The 24,300-nt window shown below is 48.4% G+C and overlaps 2 protein-coding genes across 2 annotated transcripts; both read left to right on the top strand.

Annotated features, from left to right (window-relative positions):
* The first annotated feature begins 1,021 nt into the window (after window positions 1-1,021).
* Window positions 1,022-8,758, top strand: LOC135813073 (uncharacterized). The gene is made up of 13 exons (XM_065326292.1): window positions 1,022-1,178; window positions 1,852-1,926; window positions 2,618-2,671; window positions 2,871-2,949; window positions 3,261-3,306; window positions 3,595-3,718; window positions 4,239-4,344; window positions 4,733-4,801; window positions 5,069-5,170; window positions 5,685-5,720; window positions 6,855-6,969; window positions 7,455-7,541; window positions 8,133-8,758. The coding sequence occupies exons 1-13, from the start codon at window positions 1,051-1,053 to the stop codon at window positions 8,255-8,257; spliced, it is 1,146 nt and encodes a 381-aa protein (XP_065182364.1). The 5' UTR covers window positions 1,022-1,050; the 3' UTR covers window positions 8,258-8,758.
* A 931-nt stretch (window positions 8,759-9,689) lies between these two features.
* On the top strand, window positions 9,690-23,155 carry LOC135813068 (uncharacterized). The gene is made up of 10 exons (XM_065326287.1): window positions 9,690-10,306; window positions 13,800-13,905; window positions 14,446-14,616; window positions 15,868-16,038; window positions 16,542-16,615; window positions 18,337-18,537; window positions 19,695-19,922; window positions 20,487-20,567; window positions 20,909-20,968; window positions 21,724-23,155. The coding sequence occupies exons 1-10, from the start codon at window positions 10,010-10,012 to the stop codon at window positions 21,844-21,846; spliced, it is 1,512 nt and encodes a 503-aa protein (XP_065182359.1). The 5' UTR covers window positions 9,690-10,009; the 3' UTR covers window positions 21,847-23,155.
* Window positions 23,156-24,300: the final 1,145 nt, after the last annotated feature.

Raw genomic sequence — 24,300 nt, 5'->3', positions numbered from 1 at the left:
AAGGAAAAATTAGTTTTTGCAACGAAAAAACGGCACCAGAAAACGTTAGTCATAGCTCGTAACATTGTGTTCTTCTTCTTATGCATGAATGTTTGAAGTGCAATTGGCTTACCATCCGATCAATGGGCCGAGTCGGTCGGTCCAAAATAATAATTGTTTGGCATAAAAAATGTTCTTGCATGCAAACAGTACATACTGGCATGTATGGTTTTGACTCTTGAGTTGCAGCTAGTGCTCGGTCGAGGGAAGTTCTACTCTCCAGTTTGAATGGGGCACTCGCCACATGCACAGGCCTAGCTGGCAGTCGTATTGCACGTTGTCCTAGTTTTGTCTCAACATGGATACATGTACTGTAAATATACAAAATTTCGGCGCTGCACGATTTTTGACATCTCGGCGGCGATTTATTTTCGGCGTGGGGTAGAGGGCATTGTATAGTGCGACAGATGCTGTGAAAAATTTCATCGGCGTTTTAATTTTGGGTCGGTGCCGAATATAGCCGAAATTAAATAGCTGCCGAAAATTTGTATATTTACAGTACGTGGAAAGGGAAGAGCATGAGTTCTCTCACATTCATCGTCCAATAGTTCAGAAACGTCGGCTATTAAAAACCTTGTAGTACAGTAAAGCCTGTCGAGGCGACCAATTGTCCAATGCCAGTGGGACCACTACATGCAACCAGTAGGTCTACAGCAGGACCAATACAAACTAAAAAGCCAACCAATACAAGGGTTGCCAGTCAAAATGACCCTGGATATTAGGAGACTACCTGTACACAGCGACCACATTTTTGAAGGACCTTTGACTTGAGCTGAGGCTCAAGTAAGTAAGTTTTCACGACCCCTGCAAGCCCTGCACAGACTGGTGCCATGCCACAGACTGGTGACCACTGCAGTACTGGTGACAGAGGCTGATAAGGGGAACCCCCGTCACCTTGTGACCCTTGTTCCCAGTTGCCCTTTTGAGTTTTGTCAGCCACGTGCGCGCGGTGCACCGGTGCGCGAGTGCCGAACGCGAAAAAAACAAAAGGAAGCGCCGAAATCGACTTTGATGAAAACGAGGAACTCTCTCTTGCTCCTTGTGGCCGTACATTATTTTCCCATTCTCCTAACCTTTTTTCTATTTTCCTTCGGAATCATGTCGGAGCCAAGCGCCAAAAGGAGATCGGAGGATGTCCGGTAAGCAGGATTCACTCCCCTTGATTTTCCTTGGCTTTACTGAGTTGTGCTGCAAGCCCAAACGCACCTTTTTCGAAAAAAAATGGAAGAGTTTTCTCAATGTTGTAAAGAGTTCACTGCACGCACCGGTACGCCCAGGCTCAGTGGGACTGACTGAACGACACCTACAGTGTAGTCTACTAGAATGCTTTCATGAATACAAGTGTTTGCCGTGGCAAAGTTGAGGCAATTTGCTAGATTTGCTGTGGCCCGTATGGGAACCAGTCGTTTGATCATGACTTTGAACAAGCACTTCAGTGAATTTGTGAACATAGACCTACTTCAATGTATGGAGTTTGCTTCTGTGTATGAACTGGTTGTTGGGTTTTGCACGTTACTGGCTAGCGCCAGCAGTCGTGAACATTTTGATGTCTCTCCAATGTTATGAACGCACCATCGTTATCAACTTATGGACATTGGCAACTGCCATGAGTGGGTGTGTGCGGTGCATTTGCTGTGCCTGCGTGTCTGAATCTGTGCATGCGTTTGAAAATGTATGTGTGTGCGTGTGTGTGTGGTGTGTGTGTGCGCGCGCGCGCGCGTAGTGCTTACTCATACACACCCACGTGTCGGCACACTTTGACTCGTTCTCCGTCTGTTGGATTTGTGTGCCCCTTATCAACCCACTCTTTAGTGAGGGAATTCTCCTCGGAATGGGAAATCCCCTTCTGGACATCTCCGCCGAGGTTGAGCTTTCACTTCTGGAAAAGTAAGTCAACCGCTAGGCAAAGGGTGTGCTGATTGTCTACACTATCCGATCCGGTGAATTGAAAAAAAGGTTTCGACACTGCCAGCTCCGTGACATGCTGCTACACATGGGTCCATTGAAATGCTTGGAAACAGAAGGAGGATGAAAGTGGCAAGCTTGAAAGCTCCTGTAACAGATGCACACTCGTGTACCAAATGTTCTGGAAGAAGTTGTTTTGTTCGCAAAGGTTTTGTTTGGCTATCAGTCGAGACCTAGTTCCATGCACGACTGGTTGACGCAGCGCACTGGCTGCAGAACATTATCGAGCACTCCCTGTATTTCCGTTATTAGGGCATGTAAACAGGATACATCGACCAACCTGCTTTCGACAATGACCCTATTTGTACAGAATTTTCTCTCGGGAAACGAATGCGCTGACTGTGCAATGGTCATCCCGGTTTCAAAGACTACATGCATTAAAAGCCTGTGATAACCCTGGTTCCAAAGCTGCTTTGCCTGCATTTGGTGTTATCAATGGTTGCAGTCAAATTAGGGGAGTGAGTGTTTGCGGTGTGTTTGCTAATATCAATGTAAACTGTAGCCATGTTGCCAGTTGCAAACAAACAAGTGTATGCTTTCCCCCGAAGTATTTTTAATCCTGTTCCTTCACTTCAATCTCTTGCATCCTTTGCTTGCTTTTTCCTGTGCCTAGGTATGGCTTGGAGGCCAACAACGCTATCCTTGCCGAGGACAAGCATCAGACCATGTGAGAAGACGATCGCCAGTTGTTATTTTCCTGTTGGGCATACAGGTCCTAGGGCAGTAGCTTGATTTTTGTGTGCATGTGTCGAATATTCTCCATCACACGGTTGTACTGTTTCTGATGATTACAATCGTCTTGGATGCGGTGGCGATTGTCGGCCAAGTTTGAGATGGCATTTTCCACCTTCTTGCTCGTTCTGCAGCTATGATGATCTGGTCGATGGCCACAAGGTCGAGTACATTGCCGGCGGTGCAACTCAGAACAGCATCCGCGTAGCACAGGTATGTCTTCATCCCTTTAGATGGTATACCTCCCTGGCGAGCATGCAGTTTGATCCACCGTGCGTGCGTGTGTACATGTACAAGCAATCCTTTACCCGCACATTAAACAATCTCAGGTGAACAACTACATTCGTTCAACAGCCTCTTTTGCGGGCAAAGACAACACAATGATGAGAAACCAGGGTATGTTAGGAAGATAATAACACACGGGTGTGGAAAATATGTCTCATGAGAGTATCACTACATTCACTTCTGTATCATGCATGTACTTATTAATGTGTACCGTCTTCTTCTGTGACGTGTGTGTTTAGTGGCTCTTGCACAAGAAGCACGCCACCGGGTACATTGGATGCATTGGTAAGCTGCTTTGTCTGTTGGCGTCTAGCTAGAACGCATTGGCACTCGAAACGAGCTAGCACCTTGAATCTTGTATAATGTTCAAACCTTCGTTCAATTTGAGTATACCTATGAGGTGAGAGCATGCTTGATCTGCACTCCTATGTTGTAGCCAAACCGCCCCAATCCGGGCTTATGAATAGCGGTTGCACTGGATATCTCATTCTTGTCGTGGCAGCCATGTGGCGACTATACTGCAAACAGCTGTATACCTAAGATGCACGTCATTGCTGTGGTCGGTGTATTCAGGTGATGACAAATACGGCAAAGAGCTGAGCTCCAAGGCGTCCGGTGATGGCGTCAACACAAACTACCGTATTGACGAGTCTACTCCCACTGGTACCTGCGCCGTCCTGATCACCGGCAAGAACAGGTACAGTTCTCTCTGAGAGTCTACTTCCTGATCAGCTCTGTTGTCTGCATCTGACTAGATCTATTGCTGCATGTGTATATGTACAGTTGGTTTGTGCTGCTTTTCAAACTGATAACTAATCAAATTGAATCTTTGTTTATAGTCACTGCCTGACTTGGTCACCTCATTGATTATTGCGCCGTAGATTGCATACAGGACTAATAGGCTATTCATTCAGACTACGGCCAACTGTGACCACGTTTCTACGACTCGGACGTGTTTGATCAGCGAATGTGCATATATATATTTTGAAACACGACTGCATCACCATGGACATTCAAGTTCAGATGTGATTTTGGCCGTAGTCTAAATCGCCTATAAGTGATTGTCATCAACCGTGCCGCTAGGAGTGTGCTTGTCACCACTTACAGCCGCTCTAGACTGCTACTCACTTTTAAAGTCTGACTGCAGTACATGTACGTGTAGCATTGCCGCAACTGGTCTTCCTTTCTGTGTGTGCCGTGTTGTGTGCATTGTGCAGGAGCATGGTGGCCAACCTGGCTGCTGCCAACTGCTACAAGAAGGACCATCTGGACCAGAAGGAAATCTGGTCTCTCGTCGAGGGTGCCAACTTCTTCTACATTGGAGTAGGTACTAGGTGCTGTCCTACCTGCAACTGGAGCTATCCGAAAACTCAATTTTCCAAACGCACAAGTCGCTGCATTTTTCCCCGTACTTTACCCTTACGGCTTTCCAACATGCATGTGTGGCGCACTGTATGACTTTGTACCTTAGGTGTACTTGCTCCGCTCACCAGCAGGTGAAATAAACAGTATGCAGTGGTTTTGACATCTATCACACGGCCAGACGGGTCACCTTTTTTTGGTTCCAACGCCAGTGAATTCCTGCATCTGTGGGTCACATGATGTCGGCCATGTTGGCTCCACTGTCCACATGACATGATCACTTTCTACACAAATTTATTTAAATTTCTTCTCTTCTCTCTGCACGTGTGTTTGGTTCCATCTCTCCAAGGGATTCTTCCTGACAGTGTCACCGGACTCCATGGTCGCTGTTGGCCAGCATGCCGCCGCTAACAAGAAGGTACATTAGCTATGCTTGTCACATGCTATGAGATTGTGTCTAATAATAATCAGTACCGTACTGCCACTGGCGGCTTTTGTTCCGTTGGACAATTTCTCCATTGACTCTGCTTGTGCATGCACATTTGACCTGGTATCGCCAGATGTCTATTGCTAGCATTTTATTCATCCGCTCCTGACGTTTCTATCCACCTTGCTGAAGAGATCCTGTAAGCAGCTTTGCCGCTATTGTGTTTGTCTTTGTACTTGCTCCCGTGCTGTTCTGCAGACGTTCAGCATGAACCTGTCCGCACCGTTCCTGTCCCAGTTCTTCTTGGAGCCCATGATGAAGGTCATGCCCTACGTCGACATCCTCTTCGGAAACGAAACTGTGAGTAGGCAACTGGCTGCTGCTACTTTGTGCCTTACACACACTTTCCTTGTGCATATGCCCCAATGGCTTGTGGTACCTCTGACAGCAAGAGTCCATAATCCCCCAGAGTGCGTAACTTCACTGATCAGATCTGGGACGGCGAAATCCGTGTCGCACATCATAGTGTGACATCATGAGTAGGGGAAGTGTGTTTCCGTGGTGGACCGCGTCTACGGAATTACACAAATCCGACCCAAAAAAATGACGTACATCGCGGATTACGCCGTCCCACAACCCCATCCCAGATCTAGCAGAAGGAATACTCTTGCCTAGATACTTAAATACAGTGTGCTTTGTACACAAATGGCAGTGTTTCACTGACGCTCTGTGTTATTCTACATTGGCTTGGCATGTGCACACTCCTCGATCATGCACGTAGCTAAGGACTATGCATCAGCACATTGTGTGCGCGCTCCTCGGGAGAATTTTTTGTAATGCTGATCGTGTATTGCTTTCTGTTCTCTTCCCATAGGAAATGGCTGCTTTCGGCAAGGCCCAGGACTTTGGTGTAAGTCATCTTCTCTGAATTTAAAAGCACACTGTAATTTCACAAAACTTCGGTACTTCGGTGCATCTGTTTCATGCCTAAAATTTCAATACACCGACCAAACACTAATAGGGGATTCACACACACGGGTAAAACCACGGTTATGGGAAAGTTGTTATGGAAACTATGGTACTGGGGGAAAGGAAGAACCTCTCGGGAAAAAAATTGGCAAAGCCGTGGCCGTGGGCCTCGGGGCGTTTGTCAAGGGAAAAATCCCATGGCTATAAGACGCGCATGCGTAGATCTTGTCTTTGGCGAGAACTCTGAACCCTAGTTGTACGAGTGCATCGCAACTTGCATTTTCAGACAGTGCCCATCGGAAAATCGTGCATGGCGAATGCAAGATACAGTACAGAATGTACTACAAAAATGCAGTACAGATTATTTTTTTAGTTGCCCCGCCACAAGTTCATGGCCAAACGTGCGGCCAAGGCAAAACCGACCACGGGTGTGAACGGCCCCACTCCGTTGACCGAAGGTCTGAACTAACTTTTACCTTGTCCCGTGACCTCAGGTTTACCCGTGTGTGTGAATCCCCTATAACACCCCTAATCCAATAGGGAACTGCTTCTCTGTACCTCAAATTTCTGTTCACCTAACCTGTCCTTTTGCTCTTATACCGAAATATTCAGCACCTCAAATTTCTGGAATTACTCAACTGTATTGGGTCTAGGTGTTGATGAGCCCTGTTGATTTCTTTTCTGCTGTGCGATGATGTGTACCGGGCGGTGTACTGGGAGTCTGAGACACTTCTGCTAGGCCAATATCCATGTGTTTCCTTCAGCGCTCTTGTTGTGCTTGTCGATAGCGTGGTTTCAGATGCTGGTCGTGTGACTAAAGTTGTGCAGAAAGTGATCATGTGATGTGGACAGTGGAACCAATATGGCCGACGTCATGTGAACCGTAGATGCAGGGATTGAGTGGAGTTGGAACTAGCATGGCGGCTGTGTATGGTCATGCGACAGCTGTGAAACCACTCTATTTTAGCATGTGGTATGCGGCCCGCTGAAGCACAGCCGTGTGTTGTTCAGTGTGCTGAACACTTGGATGATCACCGTGGGTTTTTTCTTCTTTTTTTCCTTTGTCTGGGTGTAGACTGAGGACCTGAAGGAAATCGGCCGCAAGATCAGCGCACTTGCCAAGGAGAACGGTGACGTGCCACGCAAGGTCGTCATCACCCAGGGTGACAAGCCCACCATCGTTGTTCAAGGTATGTGTGTGTGTGCACAAGTGCACATGTGCATGTGGATGGGATAGACGAACTGGCCTGCTGATAGCAGTCAGAATGTATGGGGAAAGTCATGGAGTAGCGAATGGCGCTGTCCAAAACCACGTACGATTGTGCATCCTATACACTGGAAACAACTACAGTGCTGCTTGATGAAATCCAGTCGCGAGACTCAAGCTGGCGCCGTGCACCTTTCCGCAACGCAGTGTTGGCAGGTCTAGGGGTGCACACCGCTCGGCACGTACTTGAGAAACTCGACTGGATTTCATTGAGTAGTACTGTAGCACCAGCCAATGTGTGCCCCTAGTCCCATACTCACTGCATTCATAGACATAGTGTTCACAACCCTGGCGTAGCGGTGGCTCCTGACAATACCCTCTGCTATCATGGCTACACTAATGCATGTAGCGGTGCGTCTGATTATTATTATTTGTATCTCCTCTCTTTGCTGCTGATGTGCCTGACAGGTGACAGTGTGCAGGAGTATGCAGTCATTGAGATCGCTGCTGACGATATCGTGGACACCAACGGTGCGGGTGATGCTTTCGTTGGAGGTGAGACAACTGTTTGCTTTTGCTTTGCTCAAGTATGCAACGAGTTGACGACGTGGAGACGATAGCATTGAATAGAATGGATGCCACTGTCATCGTCGCAGGTCATCGAAACCCCTTGTGACTTTGATGATGTGTGGCGATGATTCCGGGATTCATTCAATTCATTGCTATTCCACTCACATACACTGGGCTTGGTTGCTACACTATGCTAGCGTAACTGGTGCGACGTGTCCTCGGTTCTATTTTGCCGCCGCTAACTTTGGACGTGTACAGGTGTCGCAGTGTTCTCGTCTCAATGCGCAGCAATGCTCAGCAGGGTTTCTTTGCTATCACGCTGCCGGACCCCGAAACACGTGGGGTGCATCGCTCCAGCCAGGAGATATTCTTATTAGTTGTGTGGCCCCAGTGTGACCCGAGGCTTGCACGTTCCTTTAGCTCTGTTGAAACTCCAGCCTGCCCGTTTTCGATACCAGTGCTCGACAGTGCTGTAGACAGTCAAGTCGTGTGGTGTGTTTTCAATACGTTGTTGAAATTTGGGCGATGTACCTGAAACTAGACAGCATGTTTTCTGCTGCCATTCTTGTTCTCCAGGATACCTCTCCGAGCTTGTGCGCGGATCCGAGACTAGCGAGTGTGTACGCTGTGCACACTATGCTGCCAACCTGATCATCCAGAGGAGTGGCTGCACATACCCCGAGGTGCCCAACTTCTCCTAACTGCTCTACCGTCATCAACACCATTGTAGTCCTCACCACTATCACCACCACCACCGCAGCCCTGACCTAGGGCATAGCAGCTGGAGGGTGTGTTCGCCTAGCAACTATGCTCATTGGGCTGCTTATGTCACCGTTCTGGTGGCGAATTCTGTCTGTTTCGACTCTGGAACATCGCCAATGATACACGCAGACGTATTTATTCCAGCCGAGGTGTGTACTGACGGAGCACGCCGCTGTACTGGCTGGTTGTAACTTATCCTAGGAACTGATTTTGTACTCTTCGAATTCTTTCCTTGGCAGTAGTAGTAGGAGTTGTTCGCTTTTAGATCTCATTCTTTGACTTTCCTCTCGTTGAGGATGTGTTGCTGTGCTCATGTCCCTGTTCTCAGGTTCTCTGCTGTGAGGTACCTGTTGTACAGCAGCGTCTGAATGAGATAGTTGCTAATGCCGCCACCGTTTCTCTACTTGGTGAAAGCAACACAGTTTCTGTCTTCTTCACTACATTGTGACGTCGGGTTGTCTGTGCTACGTGTCTGCGTGTGTGGGTGTTTGTTTGTGTGAATAAGTCAGCGCCCACCACCAGAGCACAGCTCGGAGGAGTGTTTGCAGGTCTAGGGCTGCACAGTGGCCGCCACGAGTTGGCTCACGCCCTCGGGTTTCATTGTGCGGCACTGTAGAAAGTGCCATGCGTTGCTGGCCCAGGGTTTTTGTTTGTTGCGCCGGGCAGATCAAGGATCAAGGTGGTGCTGCCAGAGAATCTTCTTTGATTTGATCGAGGAGGTGTGACTGGTTACGTGTTGTAGTGTACTTTAGTCAGTTAGTAGTAGCAGGGAGTAGTAAAATATTAAAGTATTTTACTACTCCCTGGTAGTAGACACCCTTTTAGCAAACACCGGTAACGCTATTTTTACTGTACTCGTACCTTGATCACCCAAATAGCGTTGAAGCTGCAGAGTAAAAACGTTTATGTACATATGTGGGGGCTGATTTATCGTTCTGACAAACGGTATGTTTTTTGGCCAAATATTGCATAGTCAGTTTTTTTTACTCGCTGTAGTTTCGTAGACCATCCATGACCATGATAACCAGGGAGTCGTAAATATATTTTACGACTCCCTGATGATAACCAGTCAGATAACCACACAGGTCAAGGAGGTGCAAGAGTCACAGACTCGCACTGTGCACTGTAACTCTTGACTTGAGATTGTAACTCTTCACTCGTGTCTTGTAGTCCTACAAGACACGAGTGAAGAGTTACAATCTCAAGTCAAGAGTTACAGTGCGAGTCTGTGACTCTTGCACCTCCTTGACCTGTGTGGTTATCTGACTGGTCATCATGGTTATGGATGGTCTACAGCGAGTAGTACCGGGTAGTCCATACGCGACTGGTCTACAAAACTCAAAAGCGGTAGATCTAAAAAAATGCATACTGTATACCGTACGGTAGATCTACAAAATTTCGAAATGAAAATAATAATTTCCAACCTGGTTGAACTGAAGAGAAGAGAAACAACAAAGCAAGACGAAGCCAGAACTGGCAGAGCAGTAACAGATGGTGGTTCAGTGTATGATTTTGAATTTCCCTTTTGACTTTTGACGTGGAACAGTTTCTCATTTCGTCCACACACTCCTAACCTTAGTGATTTGGGAGAGTTATCGTCTGTTGAGTACTCTCAGTCTCCCAGAAGGAGAAACTAGTTGATGGATACGAGCCTCTAATTTTCGAATCAGTGTTCCTGTGTTTTGGTCACGATGTCCTCCGCGGTGAAGCCTTCTAAATGTAGTTCCAGTACTTTATCGGATGTTGACTGCACCACCAAGCCTATCCGAGGTCGCATTGTTGTCTACACCATATCAGGCTGCCCGTACTGCCGTCGAGCGGTGTCCAGGCTGTCTTCTCTGGGCTTGCCCTTTATCATCATCAATCTTGACGATGTGCCGAACACTCACCGACAGGAGATGTTGGACATGACAGGCGGAAAGACATCTGTACCGCAGATATTCTTCAACGACAAGCATCTTGGTGGCTTTGAGGCACTGGAAGCTGCGGTTAGTGTCTCGAACTTTCTGATGACTACGACATGTATGGATGCAGCGCATGTCACAAACAACCTTTACCGTGTTCAATTACAGTTGAGTGTCGCTTGTCCGCACCCCTTGGGGCGCAGGCCGATTCCATTGGGTTCGCATGAGGAGTATAATATGTTTGGATAAGGGAGCGGGCATGCACACATCTAAAAAACAAACATGCTCATTCACTTATGACCTTCAGTATTTCTCATTCCCTTTTGGCAGTATTTAAACGCAGGACAAAATAAACACTCCGACTCCTGGCAATGAGATAAGTTTCGACAACGCCAGCTGTCTGGCTACCTGTGTGCACCAGCATCATAATATCGTGGGTTGGAAAGCACTGGAAAATTCCCCTTTGCCCCCCTCCCCCCCCCCCCCCCCCCTCCAACAACCGGTTTGACTAGGCGTTTCGTATAATTGATCGTTTGGATATTCGGCACTCTACTGTGTACTACACGTAGTATTGTGCTCAGCAATCTCACAGACCGCTTTTTATAGGAAAGGCGTTCCAGACGACAGTTACTGGGCTAGCGGTAGTGCGGAGGATACCGTAATGTCGCGTATAAACGCCAGGCTTATTCCTGCAGAAGCCGATGTCAGTGCTAGGCTTCTATTCAAGTCAGGCTTCTATTCGAACCACGTATCTCTATGTATGTCTATACTAAAACCAGGCTTATGTGCCGACAGTGTATCTTCAAAATCAGGCTACTATTCAAAACAGGCTTCTATACGGGACAGGCTTTTATACAAGACACTACGGTATGTGGAGACTTGACTTGAGGAGAAAAACATCTACAGAGAAACCTGTCTGAGGTGACTGCTCAATGGACCTTGCAAATGTGGTCCCCGTGTACAGGTGGCCGTCCTATCCACGGTCATTTGACTGGAAATGACATGCCTTGGTCCTAGTTGTAGTGATCCTCTGGGACAGGTGGTCGGGCTATCAGAGCGGTCGTCTTCTCAGGTTTACTGTGCATGCATGTAGCTTCTGTAACAACACATTTACGGCTGTGCCGGGTGAAATTCGACCTAAAGCAGTGCATGTACATTGTGCTATTTCATATTCATCAATAACTCAAACGACATGTCTGGTCCTGAATGAGATCTTGTGTTTGAGAGTTTTTACTCATAGCTGCACACACCTGTACGGAAGGGCAGTTTAACGGTTTTCATTTTCAGATAATTATTGTGTTGCGTTAGATGAACAACGCATCCGTAAAGGAATGTAAGTTCACCTGGATTTGTGGCCTTCTTGCATACACACACACAAATGGCCACACACACACACACACACACACACACACACACACACACACAAACACACACACACACACAAACACACACACACACACACACACACACACACACACACACACACACACTTGTACTTGTACTTGTTGCTCACTGCCAAAACTGGTCACGTGGATCTCCCCGGGAGAGGGGAGAGAGACTCAAAAGGAATCTTGGAAAGATAACTCAATTGGCTGTGGAACCGCCCAACGCCCCCCCCCCCCCCCAAAAAAACTCTGGGTGGACTTGAAAATGATCCCACTTATGGGCTCACCACACCTCAATATGTGGGTGAGGACAAGGTGCAGAAAAAGGAGTGACGGCATCAAGGTATCCATCCCGGGATCCAACTGCAGTTACCCCTGCCCCAGTGAAGGTAATACTTGCTACTACTAGTACTAGTGTGGGTGGCTAAATCAGAGTGGATCTGATATAAGCACACGCACACGCACACACACACACACACACACACATGCACGCACGCACGCACGCACATTACACACACACACCCGTACGGAATGACAGTGTAGCGATTGTCATATTCAGGTTTTTACAGTGCCGTTTCCATGGTTGTAGCCAATGAGCGACGTTCCCGCGGTGGCCTTGATGAGCCGATAAAGGCCCGCACGCTGTCAGCCTAGCTCTACAGTGCAGGGGTCTGCGTCAGTTTTCCGTTGCCATCTCAGTTCATCTCAGGACCTTGCCGTCCTTGGCTTTGGAGGAGAGTAGAGTAAGTACATGGTTGAAACCAGGTCTACAATCGTGTAGATTGGGCATGCCTGTAGACATGACCTCATGCCCAGTTCTGTTCATTGATGTAATAAACATACAAGTACTATGATGTAAGGTAGCAAAGGTGGCTACATGTAGTAAGCAATCCAGTATTCTACAAGCTAATGGCGATGTTGACAACAGGTTTGTACGCGTGTCAGTAAAGGAGTGACAAAACTAAACAGCTACAACCTGAAAACAATTCAAAACATTCTTCTTCTTCAAGGCCAAGGGAAAAATGGCAAGAGTTCTTGCCACCACGTCCCCGACCTCCACCCCTAGGTGATATCGCGCTTATATACAGTCTACGAGTACGAGCATCAAAGGACGACTTAACCTGAGGAGTAAATAATTGGAAAAAATGGCAAGAGATCCGTCCACCACGTCCCCGACCTCCACCCCTAGGTGGTGTCGCGCTTATATACAGTTCGCAAGTGAAACCTGACCATGAATCAAGGCCAAGGGCGCAGGCCAAGGCGCGTAGCGCCGAGGCCTGCGCCCGCGGCCGTACGCATGAGCTTTGGCAATTCTGCAACTACTTCTTCTAAAAAAATGGCAAGAGATCCGTCCACCACGTCCCCGACCTCCACCCCTAGGTGGTGTCGCGCTTATATACAGTTCGCAAGTGAAACCTGACCATGAATCAAGGCCAAGGGCGCAGGCCAAGGCGCGTAGCGCCGAGGCCTGCGCCCGCGGCCGTACGCATGAGCTTTGGCAATTCTGCAACTACTTCTTCTAAAAAAATGGCAAGAGATCCGTCCACCACGTCCCCGACCTCCACCCCTAGGTGGTGTCGCGCTTATATACAGTTTCAAAGAATGCCAGTGAAAACATGACCATGACTCCGATGAGCGTACGGCCAGGCAGGCCCAAGGCCCGGGCGCTGGCCAAGGCGCGTAGCACAGTAGATCTACGCACGAGGCCTTCATGTACTGATGTAAGCGAAAACTGATAAGATCATCGCGTGTCAGCAAAGGAGTGATAGTGTAGCCACCACGTCCCCGACCAACCTACTTGTTCTTGAGCATTGAGCAAAGAAAAAAGGCAACAGGTCTAGCCACCACGTCCCCAACCTCCACTCTATGTCAGTATGTGGTATCGCGCTTATAGTTATACCGTCTACGCGGCTCAAAGGATGTAAGTGGAAACCTGAAACACGATCATAGAGTTCTGGCAGGACTTTCCACCTTCATCAAGGCCTCGTGCGCACGGCCGCGGGCGCAGGCCTCGGCGCTACGCGCCTTGGCCTGCGCCCTTGGCCGTATGCACTCGGCCTTGATTCAGCCATAAAGTCCTGCCAGAACTCTATGATTGTCTACTTCAGATATCATTGCGTTGAGTTGAGTTAACAATGCAACCATAGGTTCATCTGGATTTGTGGCCTTTTTGCATGCATTTCCGCTGGCAGATATCAAATGAGTCCATCGACGACTTCCTGCAAGAGGTCTTGGAGAACAGGGCGCCGGACACTGCACCCAAGGTGCCACGGCAGGAGCGGGAGTTCGACGTTCTCGGTAAGCTAGACCCCCGCTTCATAGACTTGCACGGGCCATTGGTGTTCCTCTTTAGCATTGTTGTTTGCTAGACAAGTGCGTAGTGATTGCGTGTATTCGGCTCCTGGCAAGGGAAGACTGATTGATTGATTTTCATTTTAAGGATTGCACCTTAGATCTTTGCAGGTTGGCGGCGTTCCTACGGATGCTGAAAACTCAGTCTGAGTCTCAAGCAAACTGTGAATTTCTTTAATGGATTGTTGATTAGTGGGCAAGTGTCCAGTGACTGTGTGTATTCGGCTTCTGGCAAGTGAAAGCTGATTGATTTTTTAAGGATTGACCAAAGGCTGCGGAAGAGTATTGAACCATGTTACACCACCTTGCTACTTGATTTGGCCACCAGCTGCAGTTTCTCACCACACCTATGTGCACTTAGGTAGTCCCCTCCCCCCCCCCCCCCCCCCCTCTGGTTTTGAGTATCCGGTGTGTGTGCGTGTGTGCGTGTGTGTGTGTGTGTGCGAGTGTGCGTGTGTGCGCATGGATGCTTCTCGTACGATGCAGACGATTACACCGATTTTCAGTTTCAATGCGAGCAGGACGAGTACGCGCTGCTGGTTCGTGAGATCCGCAAATCGGATCTGATCGCCGACCGCTACTATCACCTGCGTCTCTACAAGCAGTGCTTCGTCGGCAGAGAACTTGTCGACTGGCTCTGTACTACAAAAGAGATCGGTAAGGGGCCGTCCGTAAATATCGAACTTTTTTCACCAAACGAATTATTTTAGTTTAGACCCAACCCCTCCCTCCCTCCCCCTCAGAACGTAAAAAATGTTGACATACAACGGCCATGTACATGAATCAATGTTTTCTGAAACGAAACTGGTCAACCCCCTCCCACCCCATAACGAAATTATTTCGTTTTGTGAAAAAAGTTCGATATTTATGGACGACCCCTAAGACGTGGCAGATTTTAGTCTGTATTAGCTGCTCGATACACTTCTCAGGTGTTGATTAGTTCAGTAAGAAATTTATGGACATCACGAAACTGCATTATAGAAAGAAAGGGGGGTTGTCAAATGACAATCGCTCTATTCAGTTGCTATTCACGATCTCTCCCACACAATTGGATTGGGGTTGCGTGCTCAGTGGTATCCCAATCTGGCTCAAACCCGGTCGAAACGCCACGATTACAGTCCATTCAGAAAAAGATGGGCTCTGGCTCTGGCGAGCTCCCGTATTTGGCGATTTTTCGTGATTTCATTGTACACAGTGCAGTGCTGCGAAATTTGAACTTTGAAAAAGTTGAAAAAGAGTCCAAAAAGGGTACCTGAACTGGGGTTCGAACCCCACAATGCACTGTTGCAGGCAGGGTCAAACGGCCTGGATTTTGATGGCTTTTTCCAATTCAATGCTTCTGGGGCAAAACCTGGCCGATATCCTATTCTTGTTATGGCTTGCTTTTTGGACAAATAGACTTCAGAAACATAATTGGAAGAGGATTCCATAGGGGATTGCAGAAAAAAATTCTAAAAAAACTCAAAGTTTGACCCATTTATGGCCAAAAGCTAGAAGTCCATCTTTTTCTGAATGGACTGTAGTAGGAGACACGGGTATTGAACATGTAGCAAACAAATGCCCACATCGTTGTTCAAGTTGTTTGCCAGGCGATCAATTTTTTTCTAAAAACGCATCAGTTCGCTCAGAGTGGTAATTTGATACGCTACAACTGTATTTCGCTGATTTATCCGGAATCTTCATAATTATCTGTAGCACATCCAGCACAAAGAAAACATGCAGACAAAGTGTTAAAAGCTTTGTAGAAAGAGAACGCAGGGCACCCGTATAGAACAGCTAAAACAAAGGAGAAAAAGAGCGGAAGCGATAAGCAAATGTTGTACTTTTTGTCCTTTCTGCTGCTGTTGCTGGTGCAAGGGGTTAATGGCTGATAACGTGTCTTGCTTTGCTTGTGGGCTTGCTATGTAGAGCGCAGCGAGGCCCTGGAGATTGGCGTGAAGCTCATCAGCCGCAAGTTTGGCCATCACGTGTGCAACGACCACGACTTCAAGGACGGCTACTTCTTCTACCGGCTACTGGACGACGACGAGAGCAACTCACTCAACACCAAGCACCACTCAGAGTGTGAACCTCAGTCTGGTACGTTGAGCCCGATATTTTCTCATCAAGTCCTATTGTTTGTGATGTCTTTTTCAAGGAGAGAGCTTGTTCTCATTGGCCCTCGTTTTGCTGGCCGTGTTTGCGTGCACCGCTTAGGAGCTGCATCTGCGCCTTGATCCATAGAGGGTGGTGGCGTTCCTACGGATACGGAAAACTCGGCCTTCAGTTAACATTACTGGTCTTACAGTATGATCGTATGGGACGTGGACCATACACTGGGGGTGGGCATATCACAGCAGCCACGCATATCGTAGATCTTTTCATAGTACGTGATTTGATTCTAACTCACGTACATGAGATTGAGACCTGCTGGTGCCTGGTCTCTACCTGCAGCCGTTTATCAAGCTGGAATGTGCACGTGTGTGTGTGTGTGTGTGTGTGTGTGTGTGTGTCTGCCTGTCTGTCTGTCTGTCTGTCTGTTTCTCGGTTTGTCACCGACTATGTACATGTACCTGTATGTGTGCATACCCTTAAACCCACAGCCACGGAAGTAGCCGAAGTCCTGCGCAGCTCCATTGTGCTGCTCTACAACGACTATCTCTCAATCGATGGACGGGTAAGTGTCGCAGTGAGCTCACTACACGCGGTGCATGCCGTGTGCTGTACATGTATGTATGTATGTACACACACAAAGGACGAAACAGTTCTGTCCGCAGATTCAGTATGTATGTAGGAATAAATTCTTGGTTGGACGGAAGCAGACCAACACACGCAGCACAGAGGCCATTATAGTTTCGATTACTGGTAGGCCTTTCGTACCGTATCACCGCTGTATTCGACTTGAAAAGTAATTCTACGAAAGGCCTAGTCGAAACAATATGGCTTCCGTGCTGCTTTTGTTGGTACGCATGCATGTACAGTTGCGCTCGGTGGAATCCGACCCGGAGTGCGTATTTGGCGCCCTCAACTTGCGCGGCCCTTGACGCCCTGGAAGCGCCACGCATCCGGCTGGACGTACACATGATGTACAAATACGATGATGTAATCGTAACTGGTCCAGGGCGCAAGCGTTGCACTTTGGGTTGGATTTCACCGAGCGCAACTGTATGGATGCACTACTGTAAAGGGTGAAATTTTCGCGGCGTTTTTAGTTCGCGTTTTCAGAATCTGGACAGGTTTGCGAGGTTTTAATTTTGCGACTGCAGAATGGCATTCTTGCTAAACCTGTGGCATTCTTGCTAAACCTTTCATGGATCTCCTTTTCGCGCTGTCTAAATTTCGCGATTTCCACGCTGTCGCGAATTTCGCAGAAATTAGACCATCGCAATAATTTCACAGTTTCCGTACTGTAAAGTGAGCGACTTTCGCTTGAGATTAAATTTCGCTATTTTCGCGACCTTCACACATTCGCGAATGTAAACCGCCGCAAACCTCTCTATACGTTGATTGTAGACAGTACAAGATCCGACTGAAGAGATAGAATCGCAAAAGTTTCTCATCGTGAACCAGCTCAATTTATGAAAACGCTAATTTCGCGCCCCGCGAAAGTTTGTCGCTTTACAGTATTCAGAGCACGCTTGGAATTGGAGCCAGGACTGTGCTACCAGCACTGTGCTACCAGCACTGTGCTACCAGCACTGTGCTACCAGCATGTAACCGCACACATCGTCCTCCTTGTGGATTCACTGACGTCTGGTGGCGTGTCGGATCTCTACTCACCTTAGCTAGCCACCGCGGGGAGGGGAATCTGATGCCCTTGATCTCACAGAGGCAATGCACTTACAGCGGTTTTGGGGAAAATGTGAAGCATGAAACTGGTACTGTATCAGGGGCGTCGGAACCGGTGCGGCAGGTCCGGCCAAAGCCGCACCAATAATTTCATCTCGTGACTTTTGAAGCAATGAAATATGGGCTATTTGGGTCCAATTTCCCTTAAAATTTTCATGGGGAAGGACCCCCACCTACTCATGCTGCCGCATCAATGTGGAATACCTTCCGACGCCCCTGCGTATGTCCTCACCTTTAAAGACACCCCCCCCCCCCCCCCCCCCCCAGTAGACCACAATTTTAGTCCATATTTGCTTCTTTCTTTTTCTCTTCTTTTTGACTTCCTACTCTTTTCCTTGTTAGCCGTGGTTGGCTATAAAAACCCTGCAATCGCCACGCAAAGTGGTCATTGGCTACCCCAGCCATGTATTGCTTGGAATAAAATAAATAAAGCCATGACGGTATATTCGGTTGTAAAGTCAGTCTCTCAGTTATAAATTAACTTATAAAGCCATGGCTTCAAAGGTGCAGGCAAGCAGTATGCTATTTTCCATTGTTTTGTGCGTGTAGCACGTCGACTACACATCGCTGGCTTCAAGCAAGCTGTTCTCGCAGTACGAGCAGCTGACCGCCGAGCTACTGCGGCTGGACATTGGCAAGCTGACGGACAACGCCGAGAAGATCGCCTTCTTCATCAACGTCTACAATGCGCTTGTCATCCACGCAAATGTGGAGCGTGGCCCTCCCAAGAGTGCCTGGGACAGGCAGAAAGTAAGTTCAAGATCGCTTCAGTCGTCGTGCACATGATGACAATCATCTCCCACTACATAATGATGAGAGAAGACGCGCACGCACGCACGCACACACACACACACACACACACACACACTGTACTGTACTGTATTGACAGCTACCCTAACGGGTCACGCCGCCCTCCACCCAAGCATGGGTATGATGAGGGACAGTGGCAACAAAAAAAAAAAAAAAACAGCAAGCAGAGAGAGATAGCAGGAGAAAGACAGCGATAGTAGTACATCTGGTGTGCGACGTATAGAAAGAGAGATGACAAGAGCTAGAGATACGCACAAAAAGGAAACAATAATTATTTGAACCTGTATTATTGCAGTTCCGAAACAATCAACCAGGTGATGGAGTGTGGGCACCCGAAGTCTCACCTGGACTCCACTGGAAGAACATCCCACGCAGGGATATCAGCAATAGGTCAAGCATTGAAAAACAGCCATGGGGACACATCGTCTAGAAGTCCACCGCGCTCGAACTGAAATTGCAGGATCAAACAATTTCCCACGCGTCGTCAGGCAGCGTAACTCTTCTCCATGCATCACCATCCATCTCCAGCAACCGTCTCCACTCACAGCTCATGCCTCTGCCACTGTACTCCGAGCTTTGCAGTTTGAAACCATTCGGGGGTCAGCTACACCACCACGAATGGAGAGACGAGGACGACAACGGTCGTGACAGAAAAGATACTGCCCTGGCGACCGCATCGCGGAACTCTCGCTCCAGCAAATTCAGAAACACGCCAGGGGCGACTCTGGTGGACCCAGAGCCACCCCGTGGCCTAAGACTAGTAAGAGGAACGACTGAAAACTCAGATAAAACGGAGCTACAAAAAGTGCAACCGTCCCCTTCAAGCACAGTTGCACCCACCCACACACACACACACACACACACACACACACACACACACACACACACACACACACACACACACACACACACACACACACACACACACACACACTGCATGAGCCATGCAGCGTTCTATTTTCCGGTCATCTCTCTTCTACATGTACATCAAGTTGACTGCAACACTGTTGAGTTTGTGCTCTGCTTGTGCTCTGCTTCGTGCGTTTGCAGTTTTTCAGCACCAGAGTTTATGCTGTTTTTTTGTGTGTTGTCTGCAGTTTTTCAACACCAGCTGTTACACGATCGGAGGTCACGTTTACTCGCTGCAGGACATTGAGAACGGCATTCTCCGGGGCAACAAGAAGGGAGTGGGCGCGCTGAGAAAGCCGTTCGGCAAGACCGACCCGCGCCGCATCAGCATCGTGGAACAGCCGGACTATCGCATTCACTTTGCGCTGGTGTGCGGTGCCAAGAGCTGCCCACCGATCAAGACCTACACGGCACTGGTAAGCAGACAATGATGGTGGTGTTGATGTTGGCATTTTCATTTCAACTTTTCCTTTGGGAATCTGATCGTGATGCTGTTGGTGGCATTTCAGTTCAACTTTTCCTATGCGAATCGCTAAGGCCGAAACCGGACACAAGGCGAGGGAGCGAAATACCCAATCCCCGGACAGCTAGCGTGCATGGCCTTGTTAGGTCTCTACAGCAAAGCTTACGGTGATTGGCCAAACCGGTCGCGCAACAAGTGTGCTAAGCCTTTACACATGATGGGTTTTGGAGGAAAGCATGGATGCAACGAATGGGATTCTCGGTCTTCGACTACTTTGGTGGGTCTGATCTACCCCCCCCCCCCCACACCGCTTTTAAAAGGAGCTGCATCTGCGCCTTGATCCTTGAAGGGTGGTGGCGTTCCTACGGATGCGGAAAACTCAGCCTCTACCCGAGGCTGATGCGAACCGTGACATTCTTTTGGTCAAATGTAACTACATAAATGCACTGTTATACAGCAGACATGTGTCTTTGTCCAATGTATTGCCTCTGTTCTTCTTTGTCTTGTTTTGGTTCAGGGTCTTGACGAGGAACTCTCTTTGGCTGCCAACTCTTTCTTACAAGATGGAGGGGTCCAGGTCTCTGTCGAGAAAAACGAGGTGAGCTGCCGATGTTCGATGTCCGTTTGCGTTGGCTCTATGTGGATGGCAGCACTGCTTTGCTTATTTAGTGGGAGGTATGCATCGAAGATGGCCGTCACCTTTGTGCGGGGCAAGTTGTCCGATAATTGGAATGTACAACCCGTTTTAGCACATTTATATGCTGTCTGCAGATTGAGTATGTAGACCGTATAAAGTTTATGATCTTTTATGCAGAGTTGGTATCAGAGTGTGTACAGTTGTAGTAGACTTGCCCCGCAAAACCTAGTGGCGGGAAATTGATGCGTACGTCCCTTTAAACACCATTTTGTCTGTGTCTGCTGGGTTCTGTTGCCGTGTAGATCAGCCTGAACCGTATACTGGCCTGGTACAAGTCTGACTTTGGCAGCAACACCAAGGAGGTATGTTGATCCTTTGCTCTGCGTCGATCTGTTGCGCTCACTATTTTCTTTGCGCCCATTGCCCTGCGTTCTGCCGAATGCTATTTATTTTTCGTGAAGCCCGGTGTGGAGCTGTAGCCCTGGAGTTTGGGACTACATCGTGTGATGATGCATGCATTGTTGATACCAGAGGCAGAGGGTCACGTACTAGTATGCCGGTGAGCGCATTCCCTGCTGACCATCGGTCCTTGACTGCGCAAGAAATAGGGATTGATAGCTATGTCAGACTGCAACAAGTACTGACTTCTGGGTCAAGTTCGATCCACTCAGAGTCTCTGACCATAACACAGTAGATCATGGTAGGCAGGTCCCTCTTGTCACATCCAGGTGTGACTTTTCCTGCACCAGAAATGAGACCTGACCAGGAGGGCGGCGGGTAGGTCCCACTGTTTTGTGAAGGAATGCCACCGAAGCATGCATGGATCCACACAAGAACTAGATTCAAGTGGATCCAAACGTCAGCGCTGTTGTGGCTCAGACCTGGCTGTGACGTAGAACTCTCAAGCCCTGTTTATTTTATTGCCTCTCACCCCCTCACCACCTTTCTCACTCAGTCGGGTGTCAGTGCGAAGAAAGCAGAACAAAGCTTTTCTTGCAATTCGAGTATTACACTATGTGATCGTCAGGAAATGTGATTCTAACAATTGTAAATAGTGAGTCGCTAACAATGTTTCTTCTTCCTTTTTTTCTTCCTTTCTTTCTTTCTTGCACTGTAGATTCTTCAGTTTGTAGGCAACAACATGGGATCCTGTGATCTCAAGCAAGAGTTTGATACAGTCATGGCGGCGAACCCCAAGGTATCGTATTTGGCCTACGACTGGACGCTGAATGGCTCGTAGTCGCGCCGTGCCCTCGTTCGCGTAGTCCTCGAGCTGCTCTTCGCCCCAACCTTGAGCGTGCGGTAAAGCGTGCGTACAAGGTTTGGATATGGCAGTGGCTGTCCAACTTTAGACGGGCAGCTCTTCGCTGTACTTATGCGTGTTGTAACACTAGGTTGGGGTCATTGACTGGCCGCTTATTTTCCGTCCGTTTATTTTCCGTCCGTTTATCCAACTTTCCTTCCCATCCGTGAGACTTGCGGTGTACATAGTTCTGTGTATATAGGATCCTGTACATGTTGTGTGGTTGACAGCATGTTCTAACACCATACCCTGTACTGTAAGTATCCTTAGTATCCTGTACGTGAATCCCGTGTAGTAATTTCCTGTACATGTATCCGGTGTAGCGTTAGTAGTACCATGTACATGTATTAGTATTACTGCCACCACACTACAGTGCCAGCACAAAGGAGCGCCGAGCGTGCGTCTCCGCAGTCATCCCGCGTGAACGCCTCTCCCGACGGGCACTGAGAATCTGCCAGGCGCCCGACCTCCATTCTGTACTGTACTCTTTCCTGGCCGTGCGCAAATCGTCGGCCTTCGTTCACCAAACCAATGACTCTGTCCGCTATCGAGATTACCCAGATTAATGACCACCAACGAACACTTCCCTTAGATTTATTCACCACCGGTTTACAGGCACTGTATGTTTGCCTCCAGCAGTCTTGTTTTTGTTTTCTCGCCCAGTGCGTTTGCTTCTCCACCGTCTGACTAGTCCCCGTGCACTTCAACGTTTCCCCAAGCTCCTTTGCTCCTACGGATATCGCCTCTGCTGATGCTCGTCAGGTGCCTTTGTCTTCGTGTACTTCATTATTCCAGATATCAATTATATTCTTCTTCTCTCGCAGAGTTCTACGTAAGCCTGACCTGGCACCATGGTCAGTGGGCACGATGCACTCATCGAAGCCTTAGACTTAGAAATACTTGCTGTGTACTTTTATTCTGATCTTGCAATCTGTTTGACAAGACAGTATCTCTCTCTGTCTCTCTCTCTCTGTCTCTCTCTCTCTCTCTCTCTCTCTCTCTCTCTCTCTCTCTCTCTCTCTCTCTCTCTCTCTCTCTCTCTCTCTCTCTCTCTCTCCCTCTCTCTCTTCTTGCAACCGCTGGTGTGTCGCCCTGTCAGATCCCTTTCCTTTTCTTTCCGCTCTCTTTGCGCTTCTCATCGAACAAACTTGTCTGACATATTATACTCAACCTTTATAGTTGTGGTCTCCTGAGTAATTTCATCATTCCAATTCCTGTAGTATGTTGTTAAGAAGGGAACGAAAGCGTTCAATACAGATGACTGTGTCTTCTTGGCTGGTTGTGCGAGATACCTCTGAGTCTGATGCATGCGTACACTGCACACTAGTCTGGATTATTAAAGACATAATCATTCATATACCGTAAAGCATCGCCAGAGCGCCCCACCTTGATTTCACGGCCAGGAAAATGAAAATTGTATGGCAGAGTGCAGCGAAGTGTGTACGGTGCGAGAACCTTAGTACACCAGGTCACACTTAGCAGGTTTTTGTGTGGAGCTTGTGTCCGCTAGAAGATAAATTGAGTGCGGATTGACTCCACAACGTGCAATGTGTGTACAATAGTTCGTGTTGTATGACCTACACTATACAGACAGGACACCACCTCCACAATACGCCCACGCAAGGACGAGATGGTGGGGCGCTCTGGCGGTACTTTATGGTACATGTGCTTCTGGTTTGCTGTTGGTTATGGCCGTACCTGCTGCGCCCAGGCCATGGGCTCTGTGCATTGTGCATGTACTGGTATCTAAACCTTGCTCTGTACTGACAAGTAAGTTGTCGACCTATGGCTATGCAGTGTACAGCTCTGCAGTACCGTCGTGTTCGGAATGTGAACAAGTGGGCTGCTGTGTGTGTGTGTGTGTGTGTGTGTGTGTGTGTGTGTGTGTGTGTGTGTGTGTGTGTGTGTGGATTGTCGTCAGCATCGCTGAGTGAGCTGGCAGGGGTGGACGTCGACATGGCCGATGTGATCAGGAAGCACCGCTTGCGGTGGCTTGGTCATGTTGCACGGATGAAGGAGACCCGGCTGCCCAAGCAGATGCTGTTCGGCGAACTGCCCTGCAAACGCCCGCAACATGGTCCCAAGAAGCGCTGGCGGGATGTTGTGTCCTCGGACTTTGCTGTCATCGGTTTACCTGAAGCGGACTGGTATGACACAGCGCAGGAGAGATCCACCTGGTTTCAGTGTTGTCGACAGAGGGTCGAGAAGGAAGCCCCAGACATCCCGTGCCCCAACTACCGCTGTGACAGAGTGTTCCGTCGTCCTGGTGACCTCAAGCGGCATGCGCCATACTGCAGATTTCGAGTTTAGAGCCTCAGCGTGAGGAAGCCATCGCTATCATTGCTACGGCAATGGGCGTTCAAGGTTCAAGGTGTGTGGATGTGGACCATG

This window comes from Sycon ciliatum, chromosome 1 (assembly GCF_964019385.1).
Source record: "Sycon ciliatum chromosome 1, ocSycCili1.1, whole genome shotgun sequence".
NCBI classification, from domain to species: domain Eukaryota; kingdom Metazoa; phylum Porifera; class Calcarea; order Leucosolenida; family Sycettidae; genus Sycon; species Sycon ciliatum.
This window is presented reverse-complemented; position numbering and strand designations above follow the sequence as displayed.

Excerpts from the sequence above, each read along its gene's own strand:
- LOC135813073 (XM_065326292.1), top strand. The coding sequence starts at position 1,051 with ATGAAAACGAGGAACTCTCTCTTGCTCCTTGTGGCCGTACATTATTTT. Across the intron at positions 3,307-3,594 it reads CGGGTACATTGGATGCATTG|GTGATGACAAATACGGCAAA; the intron begins GTAAGCTGCTTT and ends CGGTGTATTCAG. Across the intron at positions 6,970-7,454 it reads GCCCACCATCGTTGTTCAAG|GTGACAGTGTGCAGGAGTAT; the intron begins GTATGTGTGTGT and ends TGTGCCTGACAG.
- LOC135813068 (XM_065326287.1), top strand. The coding sequence starts at position 10,010 with ATGTCCTCCGCGGTGAAGCCTTCTAAATGTAGTTCCAGTACTTTATCG. Across the intron at positions 10,307-13,799 it reads TTGAGGCACTGGAAGCTGCG|ATATCAAATGAGTCCATCGA; the intron begins GTTAGTGTCTCG and ends TTCCGCTGGCAG. Across the intron at positions 19,923-20,486 it reads TCAAGACCTACACGGCACTG|GGTCTTGACGAGGAACTCTC; the intron begins GTAAGCAGACAA and ends GTTTTGGTTCAG.